The sequence below is a fragment of the Myotis yumanensis genome, unplaced genomic scaffold (genome assembly GCF_028538775.1).
Source record: "Myotis yumanensis isolate MYYU_CA2020_CCGP unplaced genomic scaffold, mMyoYum1.0.hap1 SCAF_17, whole genome shotgun sequence".
In the NCBI taxonomy this organism is placed as follows: Eukaryota; Metazoa; Chordata; class Mammalia; order Chiroptera; family Vespertilionidae; genus Myotis; species Myotis yumanensis.
This window is the reverse complement of record NW_027223768.1, coordinates 5940783-5963806: the sequence shown is the minus strand read 5'-3', so window position 1 is coordinate 5963806 and position 23024 is coordinate 5940783. Positions and strand designations below refer to the sequence as shown.

The 23024-nt window shown below is 64.2% G+C and overlaps 1 protein-coding gene across 3 annotated transcripts; it reads right to left on the bottom strand.

The window, feature by feature from the left end:
* Positions 1–1555: 1555 nt before the first annotated feature.
* Positions 1556–22420, bottom strand: KCNC4 (potassium voltage-gated channel subfamily C member 4). Of its 3 annotated transcripts, none has more exons than XM_070396332.1 (4): positions 20412–22420; positions 10318–11254; positions 7891–8100; positions 1556–2744 (listed from the first exon to the last, which is right to left on the bottom strand). In XM_070396332.1, exons 1-4 carry the CDS (start codon positions 21105–21107, stop codon positions 2692–2694), a joined length of 1896 nt encoding a protein of 631 aa, XP_070252433.1. In that variant the 5' UTR covers positions 21108–22420; the 3' UTR covers positions 1556–2691. The 3 variants fall into 3 exon arrangements, with proteins under 3 accessions (XP_070252433.1, XP_070252432.1, XP_070252431.1); XM_070396331.1 differs by having other exon boundaries at positions 1556–2686; XM_070396330.1 differs by lacking the exon at positions 1556–2744 and adding an exon at positions 3129–5699.
* Between the last annotated feature and the right edge of the window lie 604 nt (positions 22421–23024).

The following is a 23024-nucleotide window of genomic DNA, read 5'->3' as shown; positions in this document are numbered from 1 at the left end:
GCCCTGGTGCGTGACGTCACGGAGCCAGCAGCGCTTCCCACCCCATTATGGCTGGCCCAGCCGAGCCCGGCTGCAAATGGCTTCTCCTGCCTGGGGGGGCGGTGCAGGGTAGGGGGGCGGTCAAAGCCCCGACTTGCCCTCCACGACTTGCCCTCCACAGCCGAGGAGCGATCTTATCTTTAATTGACAACTGGCCGCCTGCCATGCCTCGCCTCTGCAGCCCAGGCTCCAAGCCCAACTCTCCCTTTCGCTTCAGGAACAGGCTTCCCTCGCATTCGCATCTTCCCTCCCTCCCCTTGGCCCGTGTCCTCAGTCCTCACCCGGCTGCTCTGTCCTCTGTCGGTGTGGCTGGGTGCAGACGGCAGAAACCTGGGGAGAAAGCCCGAGAGCTACAGGAGAGGGTGGGGCAGGAACGGATGCTGTCTGCATCTCCCGCATGTCATACCGAGACGCCAGGTCTTTCCGCTCGCTGCTGTCTCTGGCGTAGGGGCTACCATTGTCCCCATTCTACAAACCGGGAAACTGAGGGTCAGCGAGGTTGTCCCAAATGGCTCACCTAGTGAGTGGCAGGTGCAGACTTTAAACCGAGGCCCTATGACTCGACTATGCCTAGAGTAGGAGGAAGAAGTAAGACAAGAGAAAGGAGACCAGCCAGGCTGGTGTGGCTCAGTGGTTGGGCATCAGCCCATGAACCAGGAGCTCGCAGTTTGATTCCTGGTCAGGGTACATGCCCAGTTTCAGGCTCAGTCCCCAGTGCGGGGCGTGCAAGAGGCAGGACGCTTCTCTCATCATTAATGTTTCTCTCCCTCTCCCTTCCTCTCTCTGAAATCAATAAAAACATATTTTTAAAAAAAAGAGTAAGGAGAACAAACACACACCCAGACCTGGCTGTGTAATTCCCAGGGCCCAGTGCACAACGCAAGCCCAGCGCCCCTTCAGAGCCATGAGTCATTTCAAGTCAGCGGCAGCTGAGATGAAGTCAAGCGTCGGGCCCTTTTGAGCAACTGCCCAGGCCACAGGCCCGTGAAGCCAGCCCTGCGTGTGCCCTTATGTGACAGTGAGGGGCGGCCCTGTCACTTCCCACCCCCCACCCTCTCTGGGCCCTGGCGGCGCTCATGCCCCAGCCCTAAGTGGTCCCGGCTGTGCCACCAGCCCCTCGCCGGCCTCGGTTCACCAGCCATCCGGGCTGCGCATGGCTGTGGCATCCCCAGGGCCCTGGCCCACATAAGGTGGTGCGACTTCGGGGGGAGGGAGGCCCTGCACAAACACGCAGGGAACACAGTGGCGGCCTAAGCAACGGCCTCTTCTTCCAGGGGCGGTGGGAGGCCCCGTGGCAGGGGGACTCAGAACCCGCCTGGGAGGCAGGGGAGGCTCAGGGTGCGACCGTGGGCAGCTCACGCTCCCTCTCTGAGCGCCAGTGTCTCGCTGCTCCGAATGGACGATGCCTGTGGGGGCGGGGCTTCGCGGAGAGTGTTGCATTTCTCAGGTGTTGGGATGGCAGCCCAGGGGGGTCCCCACAGACACAGAGCCGGAAAGGAGAGGCTGAGGCAGTCGCTCACACGCAGGAGCAGCTGGACGCTCCAGATGTCTTTATTGAGGGTTGAGCACAGCATGACAGTCGAAGGCATGCAGACAGGGTGACAGGGCCCTGGCCTAGGCTTGCCTCAGACACACAGGAGGGGGCAGCTTTAGAAAAGGACCAACACCAGGACCAACGCCAGCGAAGGGCAGGGCAGGGCGGGAGCGGGGAGGGAGAGCCGAGGGAGGGGCAGAGGCCAAGGTCGAAGGGTCACCCGGCCTCCGCTATTGCACGCATCCTCTGGCCACCGGCCAGGAAGTACAGTATTGCAACTGGTCTCCACTCGCCCGAAGCTTCCCCTTCTCAGACCCCTGAGCCCGGTGGGCAGACAGGCCCCTTCCCTGCCTGTCTGCCCGGCAGCATCATTGAAAACACATGAACGAGGGAGACAGAAAAACCAAAGATTAAAAAAACCCAAAATGCCCCCTCAGTCAAGGACACAGGGAAGGGGGGCAGAGGTGAAAGAAGCTGCAGAGAAGCCCCTGGAAGTCCCCCCACAACTGGGGCGTGGGGTGGGAGGTAGAACCCCAATCTGGGGTGGGGTGGGGCTGGTGGGGCAGTGACCCCGGGGGCAGCCTGGCCTGGCACAGGCCACGGGCCCACAGGGAAACACCCCCACAGGGAGAGTCTAGCCTGGGCCCACCCAGCTGGACGGGCGGCTCCCAGGCAACTTTTCCTGGGACATTCCACACGCAGCACGTACAACGCGAACAGGGAATCAGTGAAGGGAAGGGAGGGGGGCCTTGGGGGAGGGGCAAGGGCTTGGGGAGACGGCCTGAGACAGACCACCAATAGCACGTGCACTACACACACGAGTACAGTATGTATGAATATAGATGCTATATGTGCATATATATCTCTTCAATCACAACAGAACAAAACGTCGGACCGGATGGCTCCGGGCCCCGGGGGTCAGACGGGAGGTTTTCCATCCGTCCTGTGCCAACAAGTCTTGCCCAGCGGAAGGTCCTTGCCTGGGTTCCAGAGTCCCCCTAAGCCTCTGGCTTTCTGTCTGTCTGCCTGTCTCTCTCACGTTGCTGCCGTGTTAAGAGAGGGTGAGGACTTCGGCCTGGGCATAGTTGGACGAGAGAGCGTCTTGGCAGGTCTCTGTGTTAAAGAGCACAGGTGTGAGACACTGGGACGCACACTTTCGGCTCAACATGGCCTTCAGGGGGCGGAGGGCAAGGAGTTCAGCAAAAGAAAGGGAGACACAAAGAATGAGACGTTAGGAGGAAGGCAGCTGCCGAGGAGGCTGTGGGCTAGAGAGCAGGCCAGGGGCAGAGCTGGACAGCATGGGGACACAGGGCTCAGAGGCCCGGAAGGGCAGGGATGAGTCAGGGTCCGGGGTGAGTCCCTTCACCACCCTTCTGCCTCCCGGTGATGTTATGGCTCAGCTCCACACCTGCTCGAGACAGAGGGACCACTAGCCCAGGAGAGAGGGACCCAGCTCTGCAGCCCGGCACAAGGCAGAGGGGGACGCTCCTGCTGGGCCCGTCACCCCCCAGCCAGCACCCGGCTGCTGCCTGCCCACTCGGGCTCCCCCTTCCCCTCCCTACCCGGCTCCATCTGCCACCACCACCTGGGGCCCGCCCATTGTTCCAGGGGCTCAGCCATGGCATACCCAGCCCCCCTCCTCCATCAGGCAGGTGGAGTCCCAGGGCTGGAGGCTGAATGCTGACCAGGAGGACTGGGGAGCCTGAATGTGCCGGTCCTTGTTGAGAAAACAAACCCGGCTGGTCCCAGCGCACAGCCTCCCCTCTCAGAAGCCCTGGGGCTGAGAAGTGGCCTCCAGCCCTATACAAACTGTACAAACTGAACGTAAGGTTAACTCCCAGGCTGCTCCCCTGCTCTGTGGGAGAGGCTGGGCCCAGCTTGGAGGAAAGGCTTCTAGAAGCCAAGGAACGGGTACAGGTCCAAGTCAAGATCCAAGGTGAAGTGCACTGGGCTGTCAGATTGTGGGGAAGGGCGAGGAGAGCCTTCCCCGGAGGAAGGCCAGAGCCTGGGCCAGTCTGGGGCCTTGCAGGCAGCCTGTCTGCCTCCCCCCCCCACCCCCATAGGGTCTCTGTCAGCTCCAGAACCTGCTTTGCCTTCCCCAGGGCCCCCGGAGGCCGAGGTGCTGAGAGTGAGAGGGGCAGACACCTGCGCGGCTCCCCATTGGCAAGGCGCTGGGTCAGGGTCTCCCCTACAGAAGCCAGGGGGCCGGGAGGGACGTGGGGGAGCCCCTCTCCCAAGGCACTGGGGGCTCCAGCCTGGCACTCCTGCCTCCCGTCGCCCAGGGACATCTGTGCCCAGCACCGGGGCGCCGTGAGCAGGCCCATCCCCGTGGGAGGAGAGGGGGCGGTGGGTGCCGTGGAAACTTGGGCTCCTGACAACTCAGGGGACGGCTGCCACAGAAATAGCCGCCTCAGCTCCCTGAACCAGAAGCGCCAGGCAGGGGAGAAAATAGCCCCGGCGCCCGTGCTAAACCGGACGCCCAGCTCATCACGTCCCCGCAGAGCCAGGCTGGGGGCCAGGAGCCAGGGAGCCCTGCGGGGCAGGACCGAGCAGTCCCCGCGAAGGAGCAGCTGGGCCCTCGAACTCGCCCCGAGGGAGAAGGTCCCTGGTGTCTCCATCCAGAGCCCAGGGCTGTCCTATCCCTGTCCCTGACCCTGAAAGGGACCTGCTCCCTCTGAAGGGTGGTCCCATGGGTCCCCTGTGTCTTTCCACTCTTAGGGGGACACTTCACTGTGAGAGCCAGTGGGAGGCGGCCCCCGAGACCACAGCAGGGCTGGGCTCTCCCAGCCCCCACAGGGAACAGGCCTTCTGGAAGGCGCACCCCGAGCCTGCCCAGGGCTGGAGACGCGCCGAGTGGGGTGCTCCCCGCGCTCCGGAGGAGCTGACCTTGGCTCCAGTCCGCCTCCGGGGGTTTTCCCAGCGTCCTCCGAACCCTGTCCTGCCACACCCATCCTTGCCCACCCTGGAGGCAGCAGACGCGGCCCTTCTTAGTCACTCCCTCAACCAAGTTGCATAATCTGACTCTAAAAATTGCCAGGCGCACGGCTCCCCTGTCAGCTCTCATTCCCATCAGGTGGAACAGGAAGCCCTGGGCTGGCCCTGGCTGTGGAGGGCCGGCCTGAGGGCCTTGCTCTGCCCACTGCTGGGGACGGGCCCTGTGGCTCGGCTCCCCCCCCGCCTCCCGGCAGTGCACCCGGAGTGGCGGGCAGGGTAGCTCTGTCCCCCCACTACCCCTCAGCTGTCCCTGCCAAGGTGCAGCCCTGCTCACACAGTGACTTACAACCCTGTTGTGCTCCTGGCTCGTTAGGTAAATGAATACACTTAATTAGAGAAATTAGATGAGTCTCCGGTTCTGGCAGCAACACAGAGCGCAAGGCTGGGTGGGAGCGAGGCGAGCAGGGGCTGGGCTGGCAGTGAGGCGGCGGAGGGGGAGGGGAGGCAACAGCTTGGAAGCAGAGGAAAGCAGCGTGGAGAGGGGCCGAGGCGGGGGGCGCAGATGGGGTGTGGGTGTCCCCGGTGGGGGGGAGGGCCTCCCCGCACCCCCGGCCACAGCAGAGATGCTCGTGGGACAGCCTGAGTCCTTGCTGCTCTGGGTGTGGGACGGACAGACAGACAGACAGACAGAGACACTGGTTGCCAGCTGTTTGGTTACTGGTTGAAGGCCAAGGAATGGAGATGTATTTGGTTAAGGTGGGACTGTGTGGGGGAGGGCAGGGCTGAGACACAGGTCCTGGGGGTGGTGCCCCTCCCGCTCAGGATGGGGGGCCCTGAGAGTGATCCCCTCCGCCCTCGGGTCCAAACCTGAGCATCGTGGGGAGCGGGGTGCTGAGGGGATAGGCTCAGGGGCCTGGATTCTCCTGCATCCACCCGGCTCCCTGAGGCCCCAGGAGCGGGGCCGGCGGGCATGAGTGTGGCTCCCTGTGTGTGCGGGCCCGGGGGCAGGAGGGCCGGTGCAGCTAAGGGGCCGAGTGTCCAGGCGGTGGGCTGGTGAGGGGGTGTGGAGGGAGGGAGAGCAGGAGCTTTCTCGGAGAGTAGGGCGAGCTGTATCGGGGTGCCAGTGGAGACAGCCCCAGGCTGGCTCCGGCTGCTGCGGCTATGTTGCTTAGACTCCTGGACTTTTCACGGCCTTGGTAGAGAAAAGGCACAGGTCAGAGGGCGCACAGCTTACCAGAGCGGCTCCACGGCCTCGAACTCCAGGGCACCCTGCAGGGCAGGCGGCCCAGCCGGGTGGAGGGGCTGGCCTCCCCGGTCCCCTGAGGGTGGACTCCAGGGCCACACACCCAGCTGACCTCTGCCCTGCGCTGTCCCAGCTAAGTTCCCCTCCAGGTGTATGAAGATTCAGCGCCCCCCTTTTCAGAAGCCCTGGGCGGCACCGCCACCCGCCAGGGCAGCCACAGGCTCACCGTGGGGCCGGAGTGGCAGGAGGAGGCCTGTCCACTCTCTCCTGGTCCTACGTGAGCCCGGTGCGGAGAAGTGAGAGCAGCGGGCCCGGCGCAGGGGAAAGTTGCCGAGAGTGCACGGCACGGCCTGTTTCCTGGCAACCCACCTGTTCCCGCTCGACGGTCACTCTAATTGGCTGAGTTACACGCTGTTGCCAAGAAGCAGTGTGGAGGCATCTTGAAGACAGAGCAGCCGGTGCCCAGGAGCCCCCAGAGATGCAGGGGTGGGGCGCAGGCCCCGCGCGCGCAGTGCGACGCCTTCCCCAGGGCCACCTGCTCCCCATACCTCACGGTCCCTCCTCCCTCCGTTCCTTCCACTGAGCCCCTCATAACACTGGGGGGACAGCAGGGGTGCTCAAGTCCTCCGGGAGGCGGTGCCTGTCCTCATATTCTGGGCCGGCCCCTTAGTGAGCTGCAGCCGGAGTAGCATCCGGGTCTGACCAGGACGCCGTGGAAGCCACTGCCCGCTGGGGTGGGGAGCAGGGGGAGGCACTGCCAGGGCCAGAGGATCGGGGCGCGCAAGAGCCAGGAGCGAGCGCGGGCACACAGGAGAGGGTGCCGCGGGCTGAGCACAGCATCCGGGCATCTCCTTCCAGCTGCCAGGTCGCTCCTGTTTCTGTCGCCCAGCAGGACTTACGCTGACATCCACCCCTCGGGGCCTGGTGAGGGTCAGGGCACCCCAGGAGCCCGGTGGGAACAGTGGTGCTGGGAGGGCCGGGAACAGGGCCTGGGAAGGTGGCTCTGGAGGCCATGTGGGCTGGACAGGCCAGGGGACATCCTTGGGGGGACAGGCTATTCCTGCAGCAGGCACTCCCCCTGCCACAGATGCCCTCCCTGGTCTGGGGTTTGGGGACAGTGAGAAGTGTTGGGGGGATTGGGCTGGAGGAGGGCTGGGTACGAAGTGGCCCGAGAACCAGGGCACGGCTTTGTTAGGGGGGATCAAGGTTGATTCTGAAACTAGGCAGGGCGTGTTAGGGAGGTTAGGCCACAGGACAGGGAAGACAGACAGACAGACACACACACACACACACACACACACACACACACAGAGTGACCAGGGCCCGGGCAGCAGCACCTGGTCCTAGCCCCTGGTCCCCAGCCACTGCTGACCGGGCCATCCTTCATCACTCCCGCCCCCCGCAGGCCAGGAGCCCCAGCTCCACCCCCACTTCTGCCAGGGCCTGTGTGAGTCTGGGGCCTGCTGATGGCGCTGCAGCCTTCCTGACGGGAGGCCATGGCTGCCTCTGGGCACTTCTAACCCTTCAGAACACACTTAGGAGGGGAGCTCTACCCTGCCCCACCCCCGCCCCGGCCTCCCCCTCCCTGTCACCCTCTGGCTCTACTTAAGTCACATCCGGGGCTGCAGAGCTGGGTCCGCCCCTCTGGGCTCCAGGCCCCCAAAAGGCAGGACGGAGGAGGTGGCCCTGTGCCAGGGGACCTCACACTGGCACCCCGTTCTCCCCCCGACTCCTGAGTGTTGTGGGGACTACTTACTTGGGGGAGCCTTGGCTGGGTCTAAGGGAGGCCGAGGGAAAGGCAGGCAGTGACCCTGGGAAGCCAGGCCTGCAGGTCACAGCAGGCACCAGCGGAAGATGGTGACAGGATGGAGGGGAGGGGCAGGGACCCCTGCTCCCATGAACCCCTGCTCCCAGTCAGCGCTTGTCTTCCCTGTGGGCACTGGGGTATGAGCCATGTGTACCTCCTGGGGATGCTGTGGGCCTTTCTAAGGAAATCGGACTGGGAGGTCAGGGTACCCATCCTAAAAGTTGGGGTGCATCCAGGGAAGAGATGATGGCCATGGCCTCGGGGGAGGAGGGGGCTTCAAGTTTTGTGGGGGACACTGGGGGCTCCCCACCTGCCCAGCCTGGGGAGCCATACCTTTCCGGACACTCCCATCGGCGCAGGCATAGTCCCCGGCGCTGAGCAGGAAGCAGGCGGCCGCCTTCTTGTTTCTGTCTCGGGTGCCAGACCGGCGCAGGGCCCGGCGCTCCTCCGGGGTGCGGGTGGGGGCGGAAGCCAAGGGCTGGGTGAGGCCCGCCCCCTCCTCATCCGACAGCATGGCGTTGGCGTCTCCGTTCTGCTTGGAATCTAGGGGGTCAGACAGGACGTGCTCAGTGCTGCCCTGGCCTTCCTCCCTGGGTCACCTGGGGTCACTTCTCCAACCCGGGGAGGGGCCCAGGGAGTGGGCCTGTCCTGGGGGCAGGGGGCAGGTGCTGGCTTCCTCCCCAGCCTTGGCCTAGCATCTTTCCTGGGAGATGGGCCACAGATGCCCTAAGCAAGGACTCCCCGAGTCTGCTGCCCCTCGAGATTGCCCCGCCCCCCCCAGGCGGCGGACTTCCTCCTCCTTGGGTCTGGTTCAGGCTGCACCTGATGAGCTTAGATCCCCTCGGAGACGCCTCGCTTGTCAGCTGCAGGTGGCACTGGCAGGGCTACGCCAGTAGAGTGGCGCTCCCAGCTGTCTGCCCCGACCACCCGAAGGCGGTTACTCTTGTTCACCAGGCGTCCAAGCTGGAGTCGAGCACCTGAAGGATTCAGAGCTCCCTATGCTCGGGGCTCCTCTGTGTCTGGGGTCCCTGATGGGGGAAGAGGCTCCAATTCAGCCCCCACTGCTGTGGGCTCTTCACCTGGCTCCTGCCCGGTCAGGCCGCAGCCCGGGTGAAGCTGGGCCTTGGATCCGCAGAAGGGGGGGGCCGCTCGGTCTGGAGGCAGTGGCCGTGGCATTGCCAGTAAAGCCCTGACTGTGGCCAAGCGGTGAGGGCCAGGCTAAGGCACGGCCGACGGGCATTGGTTAGTGTGTGCCGGGCGGCTGGCCTACGGACGTGCACACTGTGGTGTTAGGTTCCCTCTGAGCCCTGAAAGGGCCTGGGGGACAGCTCCAGTTCCCTGGAGCGTGGGCTGGAGATTGATACTCAAGGGCGGGGGAGGGTACCACTTTGGTGGGGGAAGGAGGGGAGCCCAGTGGGTGCTGTTCCATCAAAGTCTATGGAAGACCCAGGCGCCTGGAGGGCCCCAGGCAGTGAGTGGTTTCAGCATGTATGATGGGCACCCCCAACAGGCCACAGGTGCGTGTCCCCCAACACGTGTCCCCCCAACAGGCCACAGGTGCGTGTCCCCCAACAGGCCACAGGTGCGTGTCCCCCAACAGGCTACAGGTGCGTATCCCCAATCAGGCACCTGCCCTGGGGGATGAGTCCCACATTGCCCACAAGCCTAGCCAGGAGCTGCTACCTTAGTGTCCTGGCCTCCCCCAGCTCCCCGATGGCCTAGCCCCAGCTCCCCGATGGCCTAGCCCCCAGCTCCCCGATGGCCTCCCCCAAGCTCCTCAATGGCCTACCCCCAGGTCCCCGATGGCCTGCCCCCAGCTCCGCGATGGCCTCCCCACAGCGGTCCCCCACACCAGGAATCCCAGCTTCCCTTAGGAGCCCACCCCATTCCCAACAGCGAGGTTCCATTCCCGACCTGACTCCAGTGCCAAGGCTGAGCCAATCTCCTCTCCCATCTCCTGACTCAGGTGGGGGCGGGCTTTCCTGGTGGCTCCTCCCATCCTTGAAGCCTGAGGTTCAGGCCCTCAGGCCCCGTTCCAGGACTCTGACGCCAGCTGCAGCAGGCTTACCCAGCGATGCCCGGCAACTGCCTCTGGGCTCCTCCCCCGCCCCGGCCCCCGCACCTCCACCCCCCAACCCCATCCCATGTCCAACCCCGAGCCCAGGACTCAGTCTAGCTTGTGCTGAGCAGCAGGCAGCCCCCCACTGCTGTTACGTGATCACACTAATTAGCCAGAGACAGCAGACTGGGAGGTTGGGGAGAAGGGATTCACTGTGGACGCACCTGGGGAGAACAGCTGCCCTGCTCTCCAGCTTACGAGGGTGCCTGATGGTTGTAAAGATCTTTAAAGACTTTCTGTCATTTGTTTGGGACCCATCAAAGTCTGGGGGTAGGCTATGAATATCGTTCCCATTTTACAGGTGCGGAATCCATGCCCACAGGGAGTGAGGGACTGGCCTCAGAGCACACAGCAGAGCGGGCACCGCGAGATTAGGGACCAAGGCTGCTAACTGACAGCCCATGTACCGCCCCCTGCAGCCCAAGTTCAGCAGGACACTCACCCCGCAGGCCCCACGTCAGGAGGCTATCAGAGAACCAAACGATACAAAGGTTCGGCCTCTACTTGGCCCTCACAGGGCACAGGTTACACCCAGGAGCCCAGAGCGGTAAAGCACAGAGCGGATCCCAAGGGCCGAGGAGCCCGGGAACTCCCTGGGCCACGGCGGGAGCGGAGCCTTCCCTCCCAAACGCCAACCTCACCTGCCCGCTTCCTCTCGACCAGACCCTCTTCCTGGGCCGCGGGGCTGGCGTCGCTGTAGGTGCTGTCCCGGGGCGAGGTCTCCTCGGACTTGCAGTAGACGGGGGACTCGAGCTGGGGCGGCCGCGGCACGTGCTTCTTCCGCTTCTTGGGCAGCTTCTGCTTGGCCATGGCCAGGGAGTAGTACATGCCGAAGTTGTTGACGATGACGGGCACGGGCATGGCGATGGTCAGCACCCCGGCCAGCGCACACAGCGCCCCCACCAGCATGCCTGACCACGTCTTGGGGTACATGTCCCCGTAGCCCAGCGTCGTCATGGTGACCACGGCCCACCAGAAGCCGATGGGGATGTTCTTGAAGTCGGTGTGGTCGTTGCCCCGCGGGTCGGAGGGCCGGGCGCCAATGCGCTCGGCGTAGTAGATCATGGTGGCGAAGATGAGCACGCCCAGCGCCAGGAAGATGATGAGCAGCAGGAACTCGTTGGTGCTGGCGCGCAGCGTGTGGCCCAGCACGCGCAGCCCCACGAAGTGGCGCGTGAGCTTGAAGATGCGCAGGATGCGCACGAAGCGCACCACCCGCAGGAAGCCCAGCACGTCGCGGGCCGCCTTGGACGACAGGCCGCTCAGCCCCACCTCCAGGTAGAAGGGCAGGATGGCCACGAAGTCGATGATGTTCAGCAGGTTCTTGACGAAGTCCAGCGTGTCCGGGCAGCACACGATGCGCACCAGGAACTCCAGGGTGAACCACAGCACGCACACGCCCTCGATGTAGGTCAGGATGGGCTCCGTCTCCACCTCCCGCCGGAAGCGCACGCTGGTGGTGTTCCCCACGCGGAGGATCTCCGTCACGTTGCGGTCGATGTTGAAGGCCTCGTGGGTCTCCAGGCAGAAGGTGGTGATGGAGACCAGGATGAAGAAGAGAGAGGCAAAGGCCACCACCTGTGGGCGAGGTGGAGAGAGGGAGCAGCTGTCAGACAGGGATGGGTGAGCCCGGGGGGCAGGGCCTCTGCTTGCAGCGCGGGGGGGTGGTTAAAGTTCACAGCCAGGAGCTAAAATTCCCTCCTCACAGGGTCTCCCCCCACCTGCTTGGCTGCTCTAAGGCAATACTTCCCAGTCGCTGTCACAGAGCCTAGGAGTTCAAGGCTGGTCTTGGCTGGAAGCAACTGACTATAGCTGCCAGGCCTGCTCCCTGCCTGGCTCTGCCCGTCCCCAACCCAGCTGTGCTCTAAGGCTTCTCAGACTGAACCCAGCTGTGCTCTAAGGCTTCTCAGACTGGTACGGAGAGTAAACCACCAGGGACTTTGTTAAACTGCCACCCTGCTTCTGCGGTGAGGGCAGGACCCGCGGTTCTGTATTTCTAACAAGCTCGTGGGTCCGGCTGTCTGTCCGCAGGCCCAGCTGCATGTCCGCAGGCCATGCGGGCGCAGCGAGGCTTCCGGCAGCGTTCCTCCAAGCCGGGCGCTGGACCAGCAGCACAGCATTACCTGGGAACCAGTTAGAAATGCAAATTCCCAGGCCCCGCCCAAGCCCACTGAGTGAGAAAGGCGGGGGGTGGGGGGCACTAAATGACCTCCCGGGAGACTCGGGCACACTGCATTTGGAGGCTCACTGCACGATGGGATATGCCCGAGGCAGGGGGCTCGGGGGTGACCCTGGGCCTCTTCCTGTCAACTGAGCCTGCGAAGCTTGGCCATGACCCACATCCGGAAGCCCCAAGTCCAAGCCCCTCTCTTGCGTCTCACCTTAGGATGTCCCAGCCGACCGCCCGGCAGTGGGAAGCGCCTGAAGGAGACAGATATTCCACCGCAGGAGACAGGGTGGTCTGCCCAGAATAACCACCCTCCCTCTCCCCGAACTGGCATTTCCTGGCCCCTAAGCTCCAGAGAGAACTCGGCTGCACCCATGAGGACCCGAGCGCGGCAGCGGCTGGTCAGACAGCTGCTGGATCTCGCCGAGTGATGACAGCGGCACTCGGCAGAGGCACGGCGGGGTTAAGTGTCCAACCATTATGAATGGAGATGAAATGCATGTGTAATAACACCAATTACGGAGCCGTCATCTGCTATTCATGCGATGCCATTCACCGCTCCCAGGACACCGCTGCTGGGGTCCGGGGCCCATGGTGCTGCCTGCTGGGCTTGGTGGGTGGGGGTGGGCTCCTCCCCGAGCACAGGGCTGAGCCACAACCGGCGGGTGAGAGGGGACCATGGCCCCACCCCCACCTGGCCACCCCCACGCCTGATTTCCGCCTGGCCATGGCGTGGCCGTCTAATGAGGCCTCAGAGCTGGTCCCCTCCCTGGGAGTCTGCACCTGGACGGGGAGTGGGGGCAGCACACAACACCAGAGAACACGGGGGTCTGGGAAAATGGAGCGAGAGCAGGCGAGGAGGGAACTCGGGGAACGAACATCCATCAGCTGTCTATTCCGTGCCGGGCACAGTGGGGCTCTGTGTGTGCGTTATCGCCTCAGTCCTCCCAGGGACCCGGGAAGCAGGCCTCATCATGGACTTGCCTAACGTCACACAGCCTGGAAGCCGGGGGGCTTGAACGCAGCACTGCTAACTTCCGAGACTGCACCTTCTCTTCACATCAACCTGCACCAGCTCCCGGCCAGGGTCGATTCACAGGCCCAGACAGCCCTCTCTGAATAGTCCACACTCTCCCAGCCAGCTCCCTGATGACTGTCGCTCTTAGGGATGTGGACCTGTGGCTTAGGGCAGACACCTGTCATACACTAAGACCAATTTACTTTTTTATTGATTAGAGGGGGGGGCATTGATCAGTTGCCTCCCATATGCACTGACCAGAGATCGAACCTGCAACCTAGGTATGTGCCCTGCCTGGGAATCGAATCCATGAACTTTGAGGGCAGGAGATGACATTCCAACCAGCTGGGCCACACGGGCCAGGGCAAGACTTATCTTATTTACACTTGAACACGGACGGGCTGATCCGATAGGGACAGAAGAATGGGGGAAGACCACAGACACACGTCCCCTCTTGGCAACTTTGCCGGAGCTTCTCCTGCCTGCTCTGCCCCATGAAGGTAAATGTCAAGTTCTGTTCCTGGCCTCAGGGTTCTTCCCCTGAGAAATGGGCTGTCAGGGCATCGCACTGGGCCAAGGGCTCCAACCTCTGAGCTCTCCGTGGCATCGGGAGAGGAGCTGCCCAGTGATGTGAGCTGGGAGCCCACAGTCCTGGCGCCACCCTCCCCCCAGAAGCAAAGGGGGTTGGGACGAGGGGTGGGGACAGCACCCCAGCTCCGCCCAGAAGCAAGGGGAGCAGGAGCTCGCTCTCTGAGGAGAAGTTAGCCAGGAGCTTGGCCACCTGGGAGGAGTGTGAAGTAATTAGTGATTCAGAAAAACAAGTTCAGGAAGCACTGCCAAGGGGCAGGACAGAGGGTGCAGAGGGGGAAGGGAGGGAGGGAGAGGGAGGACCCTGTGCCCTGGGCCACTCTTACCCCACAGGCCAAGGAGGGCCTGGTGCCTCCCTCCCCTGCTGCCCCAGAACCCCTCCTGGTGAGTGCAAAGCACCCTCCCCTGCATGAGGGACTGCCCCATTCCCATCTAGTCACTTCCACCCCTCACCTCCACCTGTCAGAGATGAGGGCAGGTAAAGGGTCGCCACATGTGCCCATTTCTCAGGATCAAACCGAGGCCAGACCTCCTGCCTCAGCTCAGAGCTCTGTCTTTCCAGCCAGTCCCCCAACCAAATGAGGGCAGACAACCCACTCCTCTGGGGTGGCACCTGTGGGGCCTCAGTCTCCCCTCCGGCCTCTCCAGGGCTGGGAGGGGCAGGAGGGTCTCACCACCCAGGACAGGAGGCGCCTCCGCTCTGGGCAGGAGACCACTGCTCCTCCACGCTTCCTCTCCCTTGGGCCCCTCGCGCTGGCGGGCTGGGGACCCCCTGTCCCAGAGGCCCAGCTATTTCAGCCAGTGGCCAGCCCTGTGCCCAGCCTCCTCCACCAACTCACCCTAGAACTGCCCTGGATGGAAAGGTAAAGTCACGCACTTCCTGGGAAAGCCTGGGCGAGGTGCTTGGCCTCTCTGATCATGGTTCGTAAAATGGAAAGCTGAGCACCTACTTGGTGCCAGACACTGTTCAGGGGGCAGAGGCACAGCAGAGAAGAAAGCAAGACACCCCCATCCCTTAGACCTTACACTCCAGTGGAGGGAGACGGTCCACAAACAAAAAAGTAAAACATTTAATATGTCAGATGGAAAAGCCTTAGAAAAATAAAGGCAAAAGGAATAAGGAGTGTGAGGGAGGGGAGCTATTTCAAATAGGGTGGTCAGGCAAGGCCTCAAAGCCAAGGTCAAGACACCTAAGCAGAGACTGAGGAGTGAGTGAGAGCCGATCCGAAGGAGCTGAGGCAGAGGGAGCAGGCTGTGCAAAGGCCCTGGGGCTACAGCATGCTTGGTGTGCTGGGGGGAGAAGAGTAGTAAACTTCCCTTACAGGGCTGTTTTGAGGATTAAAAGAAATGATATTTGTACAACTCAGCACAGAGCTAGAGTGTCTGGGGGATCTGGCACCGGCCAGGGGTGGTTGGGAGGTGACAGACACCCGTCATCGGGAACTGAAGACAACCAGTGGGGCCGGGAGGGGAGCCCATGGAGGAAGGGCCGGGGGGACAGATGGACAAATACACATAAGGAGACTCAGCCCCAAAACCTGTATTAAGGATGGAGTGTAGGAGAAGAGGAACTTGAGACCACAGCCAGAGAAAGACACTTGCAGAGGAAGACCTGTGGGGATTAGGTGAGGAGCTGAGCCTTGCGGGGAAGCAAGATCCTAGTGGCCAGGAAGCGCCGGGAAGGGAGTGGGCAGCCTCAGCTTAGAGGAGGCGAGGAGCTGGTCTGCAAGGCCAGGCACCTCTGAGCGGTGCCTGTGCTCCTGGGGCAGGGCCTGCACTGTGAGGCCCAGGTTCGAGCCAAGAGACCCCCGCTCCCCCAGGAGCAGAACCTGGCCCACTGGCTCCCATGCCCAGAGCCAGCTCTAATCCCACCCCCTGCCAAGGCAGCACTTGGGGCCCCTGGGGACCCCTGAGGGCCCCAGAAGGCGTGCAGTCCAGCCCAGATCACTGGCCAAGAACTGATCTGGCCAAACAGTGCCTATCCGTGTCCCAAGCCATCCTGTCCCTGCTCAAGCTGGTCCCCTGGCCGGGAAGCCCCCCCTCCCCTAACTGCATGGGTAAACACTACCCACACTGGAGACGTATTTATAACCCGCCTCCTTCTAAAAACCACTTCAGGGAGCCAAGTGGCTATCCTGCGGGGCCTCCCGGCTCACCTCCCAGCTCCTCCGAGAAGCTGCCTGAACAGCCCCCCCACTCCACCCCCCCCCCCCACCAACTGGCCGCTTGGAGGTGGGACTTAGCCCTTCCTCCTCTCACCTCCTAGTGAACTTTTAAGACGGGGACATGGCTCCTGATCCATCTTGTATTGTCATTACTATCTCCTGCCCCCAGTTTCCCCCGACAGCCACCTGCTGTACCTGTACCTGGCCCGGCTCTTTTCAGGAACAAGTGCCACCTGACTCGTCTTTATGTTTAGAGCCCAGCTCGGTGCCGGCACGCAGTAAGTGCTCAAGAAATGTTTTCTGAGTGACTGCTGCCGAGGGGGCTGCCAGCTCCCTCTCCTGGTCCCAGGGAGCCTGTCGCGAGGAGAGATGGTCAGCCCCCCTAACTGGGGCTAGAAGTGACAGGTGTGCCCAGGAACCCCTCCAGGCACCAGGGCGCTCAGACTCTGGCTCTGTGGTTGGGCCGAGTCTACTGACTGATGGGGACCCTGCCAGGGGCCAGGTAACCATCACCAGCCTGGAACCCCCAGCAGGGCGCTGGGCAGAGGTCCTGCCAGCAAGGCTGCTCAGGCACAAGGATGGCATGAGTGCCCTGGTGCCAGCATCCCAGGCTGACACTGTCCATGGTGGAGGGCAGGGGCCTGGGGGCTCCCTGTTCCCAAGGCCCAGCTGCCTGACTCTATTCTTGCCTCCTCTTCCCCCAAATCTCCAAAACAGTCCCCATTTATTTTATCCCCTCCCCCACTTCACACCCAACCCCCACGGTGACGGAAACACCTCATCATCCAGAGACAAGATGTTCAAGAGGCAAATGCGGGGCTGTTAGAACCAGAGAAGAAACACAAAACCAACCCAGGAGGACATGGAGGGCCTCAGGGCAGGTGGGGGGCTGTGGCTGGGCCCGCTGGCACTGGGCTCAGCTGGCCGGCTCTCCCTACCCCAGAGGGCAGAGGGCGAGGGACCAGGGAGTCCTGCCCTCATTCTGAAGCCTGTCGTGTGTCAGGGCCAGCCTGACAGGTTCAACAGTTGTGCCCACTGACCAGCTGGTCCTGGCAGTGCCCAGGCTGAGAAGCCGGGGTCTTCAGCAAGGGCGAGAGGCCCTCGCTGGGCATTTCCCTTCTAGGCCTTGGCTTTGGGCCCCTGCCTGGGCCAAGGTTGCTAGTCTCCTTTCTTTGTCCCATGACAGTCCTACAGTGAGAGGACAGCGAGCGAGCAAGCTCAGATGTGAGCCAACCTGGGGATGGAGACGGGGCTTCAGATTGGAGGGAGAAGAGCGGGAGGGGGGGGGGGGGGTAGTGGGACGGGGACAGCAGACTGAGCCCTCCTGAGTCACAGGCCTCCAGCAGAAGCCGCAGGAGGCGCCGAGGCACCGGTAGAAGCAGCCTGGACTCATGAGGTCTGTGTGACCTTGAGCCAGCCCCTCTGGGCCTCAGTTTCCTTCTCTGAAAACCAATAACAATCCCTGCCTCGCATGGGCCAGATGAGACGCTGGAAGAAAGCAGAGGTGACACCTGACACCTGGTGGATGCTTAATGGACATGAAAGCACAGCTCCAGCGGCCTTCCTGTGCGTCGTGTCCTCCATGTAAAAGGGTGACATTGTGGGAAAACCCAATCCAGGGACTGATTTAGCCAAAGGACTATCACCCTGAAGAGGGCTGATCAGTGAGCCCAGCCCCTGGCACCTCTGCAGACTGGGGTGGGGGAGGGAGCGTCCCGGGCCCATTTATCGGCCTCCTGCCCGCCCGGAGAAAAGGAGGAAGGCCCGACTGCAGCTCTGGATGCTGCCCAAACCGCCACTGGTCCCTCTGGGTCTGGGAGCCTCCCTGCCTGCTGCCGAGCCCCACTCTCCCTGGGACTGAGACAGTGGCAGGTGGGGGCAGGAACCACGGCACAGCCACCTATGGGTCCAGCCACAGTGAAGGGAGCAGGGTGAACCCCCCACCCCCCGAACTCAGAGCTGCCTGGGCCAGGCCGGTAGCTAGGCAACAGGCTCCCACAATCAGCTCAGTTCCCTTCCTGTTGGTATCTGGTTTGCTCCTGTCATTTGTGCCAGATGCTGGTGCGAAGGGATGCCTGGGGCAGAGCCCTGCTCCTGGGGCTCCTGGATCCAACTGGCCCTCGGTGAGGACCCCAAGGCCACGGGCCGCAGTGCTGCAGGCCCTGCCAGGGAAGGTACGGGCACAGACCCCAGGGTCAGAGCAGGGCGGGCACAGCCCCCCAACCCTCAGACCTAGAGGGGTGAGAAAACAAGTGTCACTTCTGACGTCACCGTCTGCCCCGGGGTTTTCTGATGTCACCCACAGGAGGCGCACACCCTCAGAACACCTCCCAGGCCAGAGTCTTGGAAAACAGCCTCCTTCAGGGGAGAAAAGCTGTTGTAATGGGAGGAGGGGGGTGCTGGGGGGCCGGGGAGCCCTGGCTTTGATTCTCAGCTGCCACTATTGGGCTGTGCGGTCTGACAGGTCTGTCCTCTCGCAGCCTCAAGCTATTAAAGGGGATGACACCTCCTCTGCCGGTGCATTGGGGGGATTAGAGACTAGTGCAGAGCATGTGCATGGAGGGCTCAACAAACAGTTATTCATTTTCTTAATTCTCTATTTTCATTTGCGTCCCAGGAACAGCTGCCGGCTCGCCTTGGCCCGGGCTCCTTCGCAGGAGGCACGCGCTCTTGGGCAGGGTGCTGCCAAGGCCCGGGCAGCTGTGCACATCCGTCTCAGAGACCAGCGGCCGGCAACTCCACGCAGGCGGGTGGCCGGCTCTGCTGCCCGTTCAGTGCCTTTGAGGAGACACTGACCAGCTCTGAAGCCTGACGCGGCGTTGCTTCCTGGGGAGAGTGAACCCTGCCTCGCCCCAATCTTCAACCTCACCTGGGCCGCCCTGCTGACGGGGCTCTACACCCAAAGGGCAAAGGATGTGGGCTCCTGGCCGACCTCAAGGGCCTGGCCCGGCTCCGAGCTGACTCAGAGCCCCCTGGCTGGGCCCCTCTTTGAGGAGTTTAAGGAAAAAATGAACTCATTGATGTCACAGTCCCTGGGGATCCAAGAGGGAAGAACCTGAGATGGTGGAAGTCCCCAGAGGCCCTAGAATGCTCAGGTATAAGAAGGCCTAGCTCCCCCCTCCCCGCCTGCCCGGCTTGTCCCACCTCCATCCAGCTAAGTCTGCCTCCTGCTCCCCTGCCCCTCACTTGGGAAGAGCCTGAATGAACCCTGCTTGTCTCTCCCCCGTAGTGCACACAGCCAGGGTCGGGGAACTGCTGGGAGAGGCCCACAGAACTCACAGCAGACCCAGGCCGGGGCACGCTGGGCCCTCACCTTCTGAGCGGGTCTCGGGCTGCAGGGAACAAACAAGGGCAGCTGACTAGCTTCACTCTCGGGCCCGAAGAAGGTCCCCGGCTTCCAGGGGCTGCCCTGGGACGCCCACAGCCCCAGCCTGGCTTCCATGGCCACTGAGCCCTCTGCTCCCCCCTTCTCTTCCAGGCAGACGAGCCCCCTGCCCTGGTCCAGCCCAGCCTGGCCCCTCCCAGTAGCCCCATCCCCAGCTCCTGCCCTCCCCTGGAGGGCTGCGGAAGGGAACTTTTCCTTCCATAACCCGGCTGAGGGCTGGCACAGGGGGTGCTGGGAGGGCAGCAGGGCTCCAGACTCACTAGCATGACAACCTGGGATGCCAGAGGTGACAGGACCAGCTTCCACAGCAGCAGGCAGTCCCCAGACCCACACGTGGGTCCCGGACAGACCCCAGCCAGGAAGTCAGACACCAGGCCCCAGGGTCCTTTTTCAAAGAATCTAAGCCATCCTTCATGGTTGTTTTCTAGCTGCCCAAGCATGTCTCCCTCATACCCGCCCCCCCCCCTTCCACCTGAGAGGGTTTGGGGCAACTGGATTGACTTGGGGAAGGGTCTAAGCCACCCCCACCCCATACGCCCACTTCAAGCAGAACCCTGAACCAGGGCTTTCTGGGAAGCCAAGAGGTGCCGCAGCAGGAAGAAGCAGCAACAAACATGGGCTCATCACCCGGCAGCCTGCACTGGCCACTGGCCTGGGAGCCTGCAGGGCCCAGACATCAGGCACCTTCCTGTCTAACTCTCGCTCACCCCAGCACATCCCAGGCGTGCAGGAAGCCTCAGGGGCATGGGATGGGGCACCCTGAAAAGAGGCCTCTCCCAAAGCCGGACCACAGGCGTGAGTTCTGGTCCCAGCTCTGCCTTTTATGAGCATTAGAGGCCGAAGCCGGCGCCCGCCTCTCTGAAACTCCAGCTCCCAGCACTGAGATGCTGGAGGGCTTAAATGAGAGGGCTCACCTGGAGGCAGCGCCTCTAGGGCCTGCCACACAGAATGGGCGCTTGACACTCGAGTTGCTTCCCTAAACCCTGCCTGACCCCAGCAGAAGGCCTACGTGTGGCTCTCCAGGACTCTGACCCTGCAGAGGGGTGGGGAGAAGAAGAAAAGGGGCCTGTCTTCCCAAGGGGTTGGAAGAGCTCAGCTAAGGGCCCCCCACTGGCCGGGAGGGGGTGCAGCAAAGCAGGCTGGTTCAAGAAGAAGTCAAGTGTGTGCAATTTCATGATGAGGCATGCAGGGAAGAGGGTGTGTGTGTGTGTGTGAGAGTGAGAGAGAGAGAGAGAGAGAGAGAGAGAGAGAGAGAGAGAGAGATATCCCTGGGGCCCATGGAAGGCAGAGGGAATTGGGAGGGAAGCAGGGAAAGGTAAGTCATTTGGGGCCAGGCTCCTCCCTGCCTCTACCCACCAACACCACGCGCCTCCTTGCAGACCTGGGCCATGACCCAGGCTCCTGCCACTCACCCTGGCCGCCCTGGAGGAGTAGGGATCCTCGAAGAGTGCCCACATGCGGGGCTGCCAGCCGCGGCAGCCCCCGGACCCGGCGCCGGAGCCCGCGCCTCCCTCGTGGGGCCCCAGGCGCTGCAGGGCCAGCTCCCGCTCCTCGTCGCCGGCCTCGTCACCCGGCCCCGCGCCGCCGCCTCCGTCCGGGTTCTCGAAGATGTCGAGCGCCTCCTCGGCGTCGCGGTGCTGCCGGTAGGTCATCCAGCAGCAGGGCTCCACGTCGGTCTCGTCGATGCCCCAGAAGGTGAGCTCCTCCTCGAAGAGCGGCCCGCACACGTCGGCGGGGCAGTGCAGCTTGCCGGTGCGGTAGTAGTTGAGCACGTACGCGAAGACGCCCGGGTGCCGATCGAAGAAGAACTCGCAGCCCCCGCCGCCGCCGCCGCCGCCGCCGCCGCTACTGCCGCTGCTGCCCGCGCCGCCGCCATCGGACTCGGGCCGGCCGCCCCCGCCGTCCGGGTCGGCCAGCCAGGCGAGCCGGGTGCCCGGGAGGGTGCGCAGGGTGCTGCGGTAGGTCTCATGTCGCGTGCCGCCCACGTTGATGATGATCTTCTCCGACGCCTCGCCCTTGGCCATCTCCTCCTTCAGACATGTTTTGGATGGAGGCTTGTTCCCCGACTTGCGCCCGCGGTAGGAGGAGACACACACCGAGCTGATCATAAGAAGCGCTGCGGGGCTTCGGCTTGGGGCGGCCGCTGCCCTCCAAACACCCTTCCCGAGGAGGCAGCGTCAGACCGGGGCGGGGAGGAGGCGACGAGGAGGCAGGAGGCGGCAGCGGCCCCCTCTGCGGCGTGGCCCTGCCCCCGGCTCCCCCCGGGGCGCCGAGCGGGAGGAGTTGGGTGTCTCGGGTGCACAGGTGGTTGGGGTTTGGGCACGCAGCGCCGGGGAGGGAGGCGGGGGGGGGGGAGGGGGGACGGAGAGCCAAGAACCTCAGCGAGGGGCCGGGGTGCGGGAGAGCAGGGCAAGCGCACACACACTCCCCCGCGAGGACCGGACACTCAGACACTCGCCCGGACACCACCCCCCAAAGACCAGGAGGCGCACGGCCGGGCGCACTGCGAGGCTCCGGGCGCGCGCGCTCACTCACTCGGGCCACCCCCGGCTCTCGGACCGCACCGAGCCCGGCGGCGGCGGCTTCCCCGCGGCGGCGGCAGCGCAGCAGCAACAAGTCCTCCGGGGCCGGGACGACGCTCTCACGGCAGCCGGGGCTCCTCGGGTCCGGGCTCCGCGCGGTCAACACGAGGCGGCGGCGGCGGCATGTGGCCTCTTCCCCCCATTCATAAATCCAGCGCCGGGCACCGAGGGCGGGCGGGGCCGCGCGGGGAGCGGCGATCTGGCGGGCGGGGGCTGCGCAGGGCGAGGCGGCGGCAGGAAAACAAGCGCGCCCGCAGGAGCGAGCCTCCGGCCCTGCGTCCGCCGGGCGGCGGCGGCTGGGAGCGGCGCCGGGGCAGAGGGGGCCTCGGACGGGGCGTCCTGCGCGGCGCCGATCCCGGGGGGCGGGGATGCTCCGGGGAGCGGGGCTCTAGGCGCCGGCGGACGAGTCTCCCGGGCGGCGGCCGGGCGGCCAAGGACACCTGCAGGCTTTCCGGGCTGCGCCGAGCGGGAGCCTCAGCGCAGCGCCCCGGCGCCCGGCTCCTGCGATCTGGCGGCGCTGGGAGCCGCGCCATCCACGCGTCGGCCCATCTCCGGGCGGGGCGCCGGCCTTGGCTCGCGGCGGCAGGGGGCGGACGAGAGGTAACCCGAGGCGAGGGGAAGGGGGGCCGGGGTCTGGGGGCCCGGGGGCTCCTCGCCTCCCTCCAGCGAGGCCAGCGGACACCACTCTCCGGTGGCGCCTTTTCCTCTCGGCCCCGCCTCGCCCGGGCGCGCCCTCCGCGGGGCGGGGTGGGCGGGGCGCGGCGCGGGGCCGACCGGGTCGCTGCAGGGCCCTGGCGGCCCGGATCTCAGCCTTTCTCCGCCGAGCCGAGCCCTGCCGAGGCGCGTAACCCTCTCGCCACCGGCGCCCAGCCGAGCGCGCCACCCTGCGCGCCTCCGCCACCTCCCCCCTCCCGCCCCCTCCGCCCCGCTTCCCTCTCCCCCGAGCCCGCAGCTCCTCCCACTGCAGCCCCGGTGACCGCGGAGCGCGCTTCACCCCTGACCTCTCACCTCCGCTCGCCCCCTCCCCGCCCAGCTGGTCGCATTGTTGCGGCTTCGTTGCGGCCGACTGGAGGCGGGGGAGAGCGAGAGGAGGGAAGGTGTGCGGAGGAGGAGGCAGCCCCCTCCCGCTCCAGACGCCGTGCTGGGGCCTCCTGACCACCCCGCCCGCATCCTGCGCCTGCCAGGCCCGGCCAGGCCCGAGATGTCCGTGGTCCTGACGCCCACGGGGTCTGTCACACTCGCCAAAGCCCCCCTGGTGGTCCGGGTGACCCCTCCGGCCCCTGACAGTGGGTGGGCCTGAACGACGATGAAGCCTCGGCTCACCGTTGGCTGGGGACACGCAGGAGGTGCGGCCCTGCCTGGGACCCCCTCCTGGTCCTGCTGTGGTTTCAAGCCTTGCAGTGTGATTTCGCCCTTTGTTATGTCTCATCCACCTCCCCACCT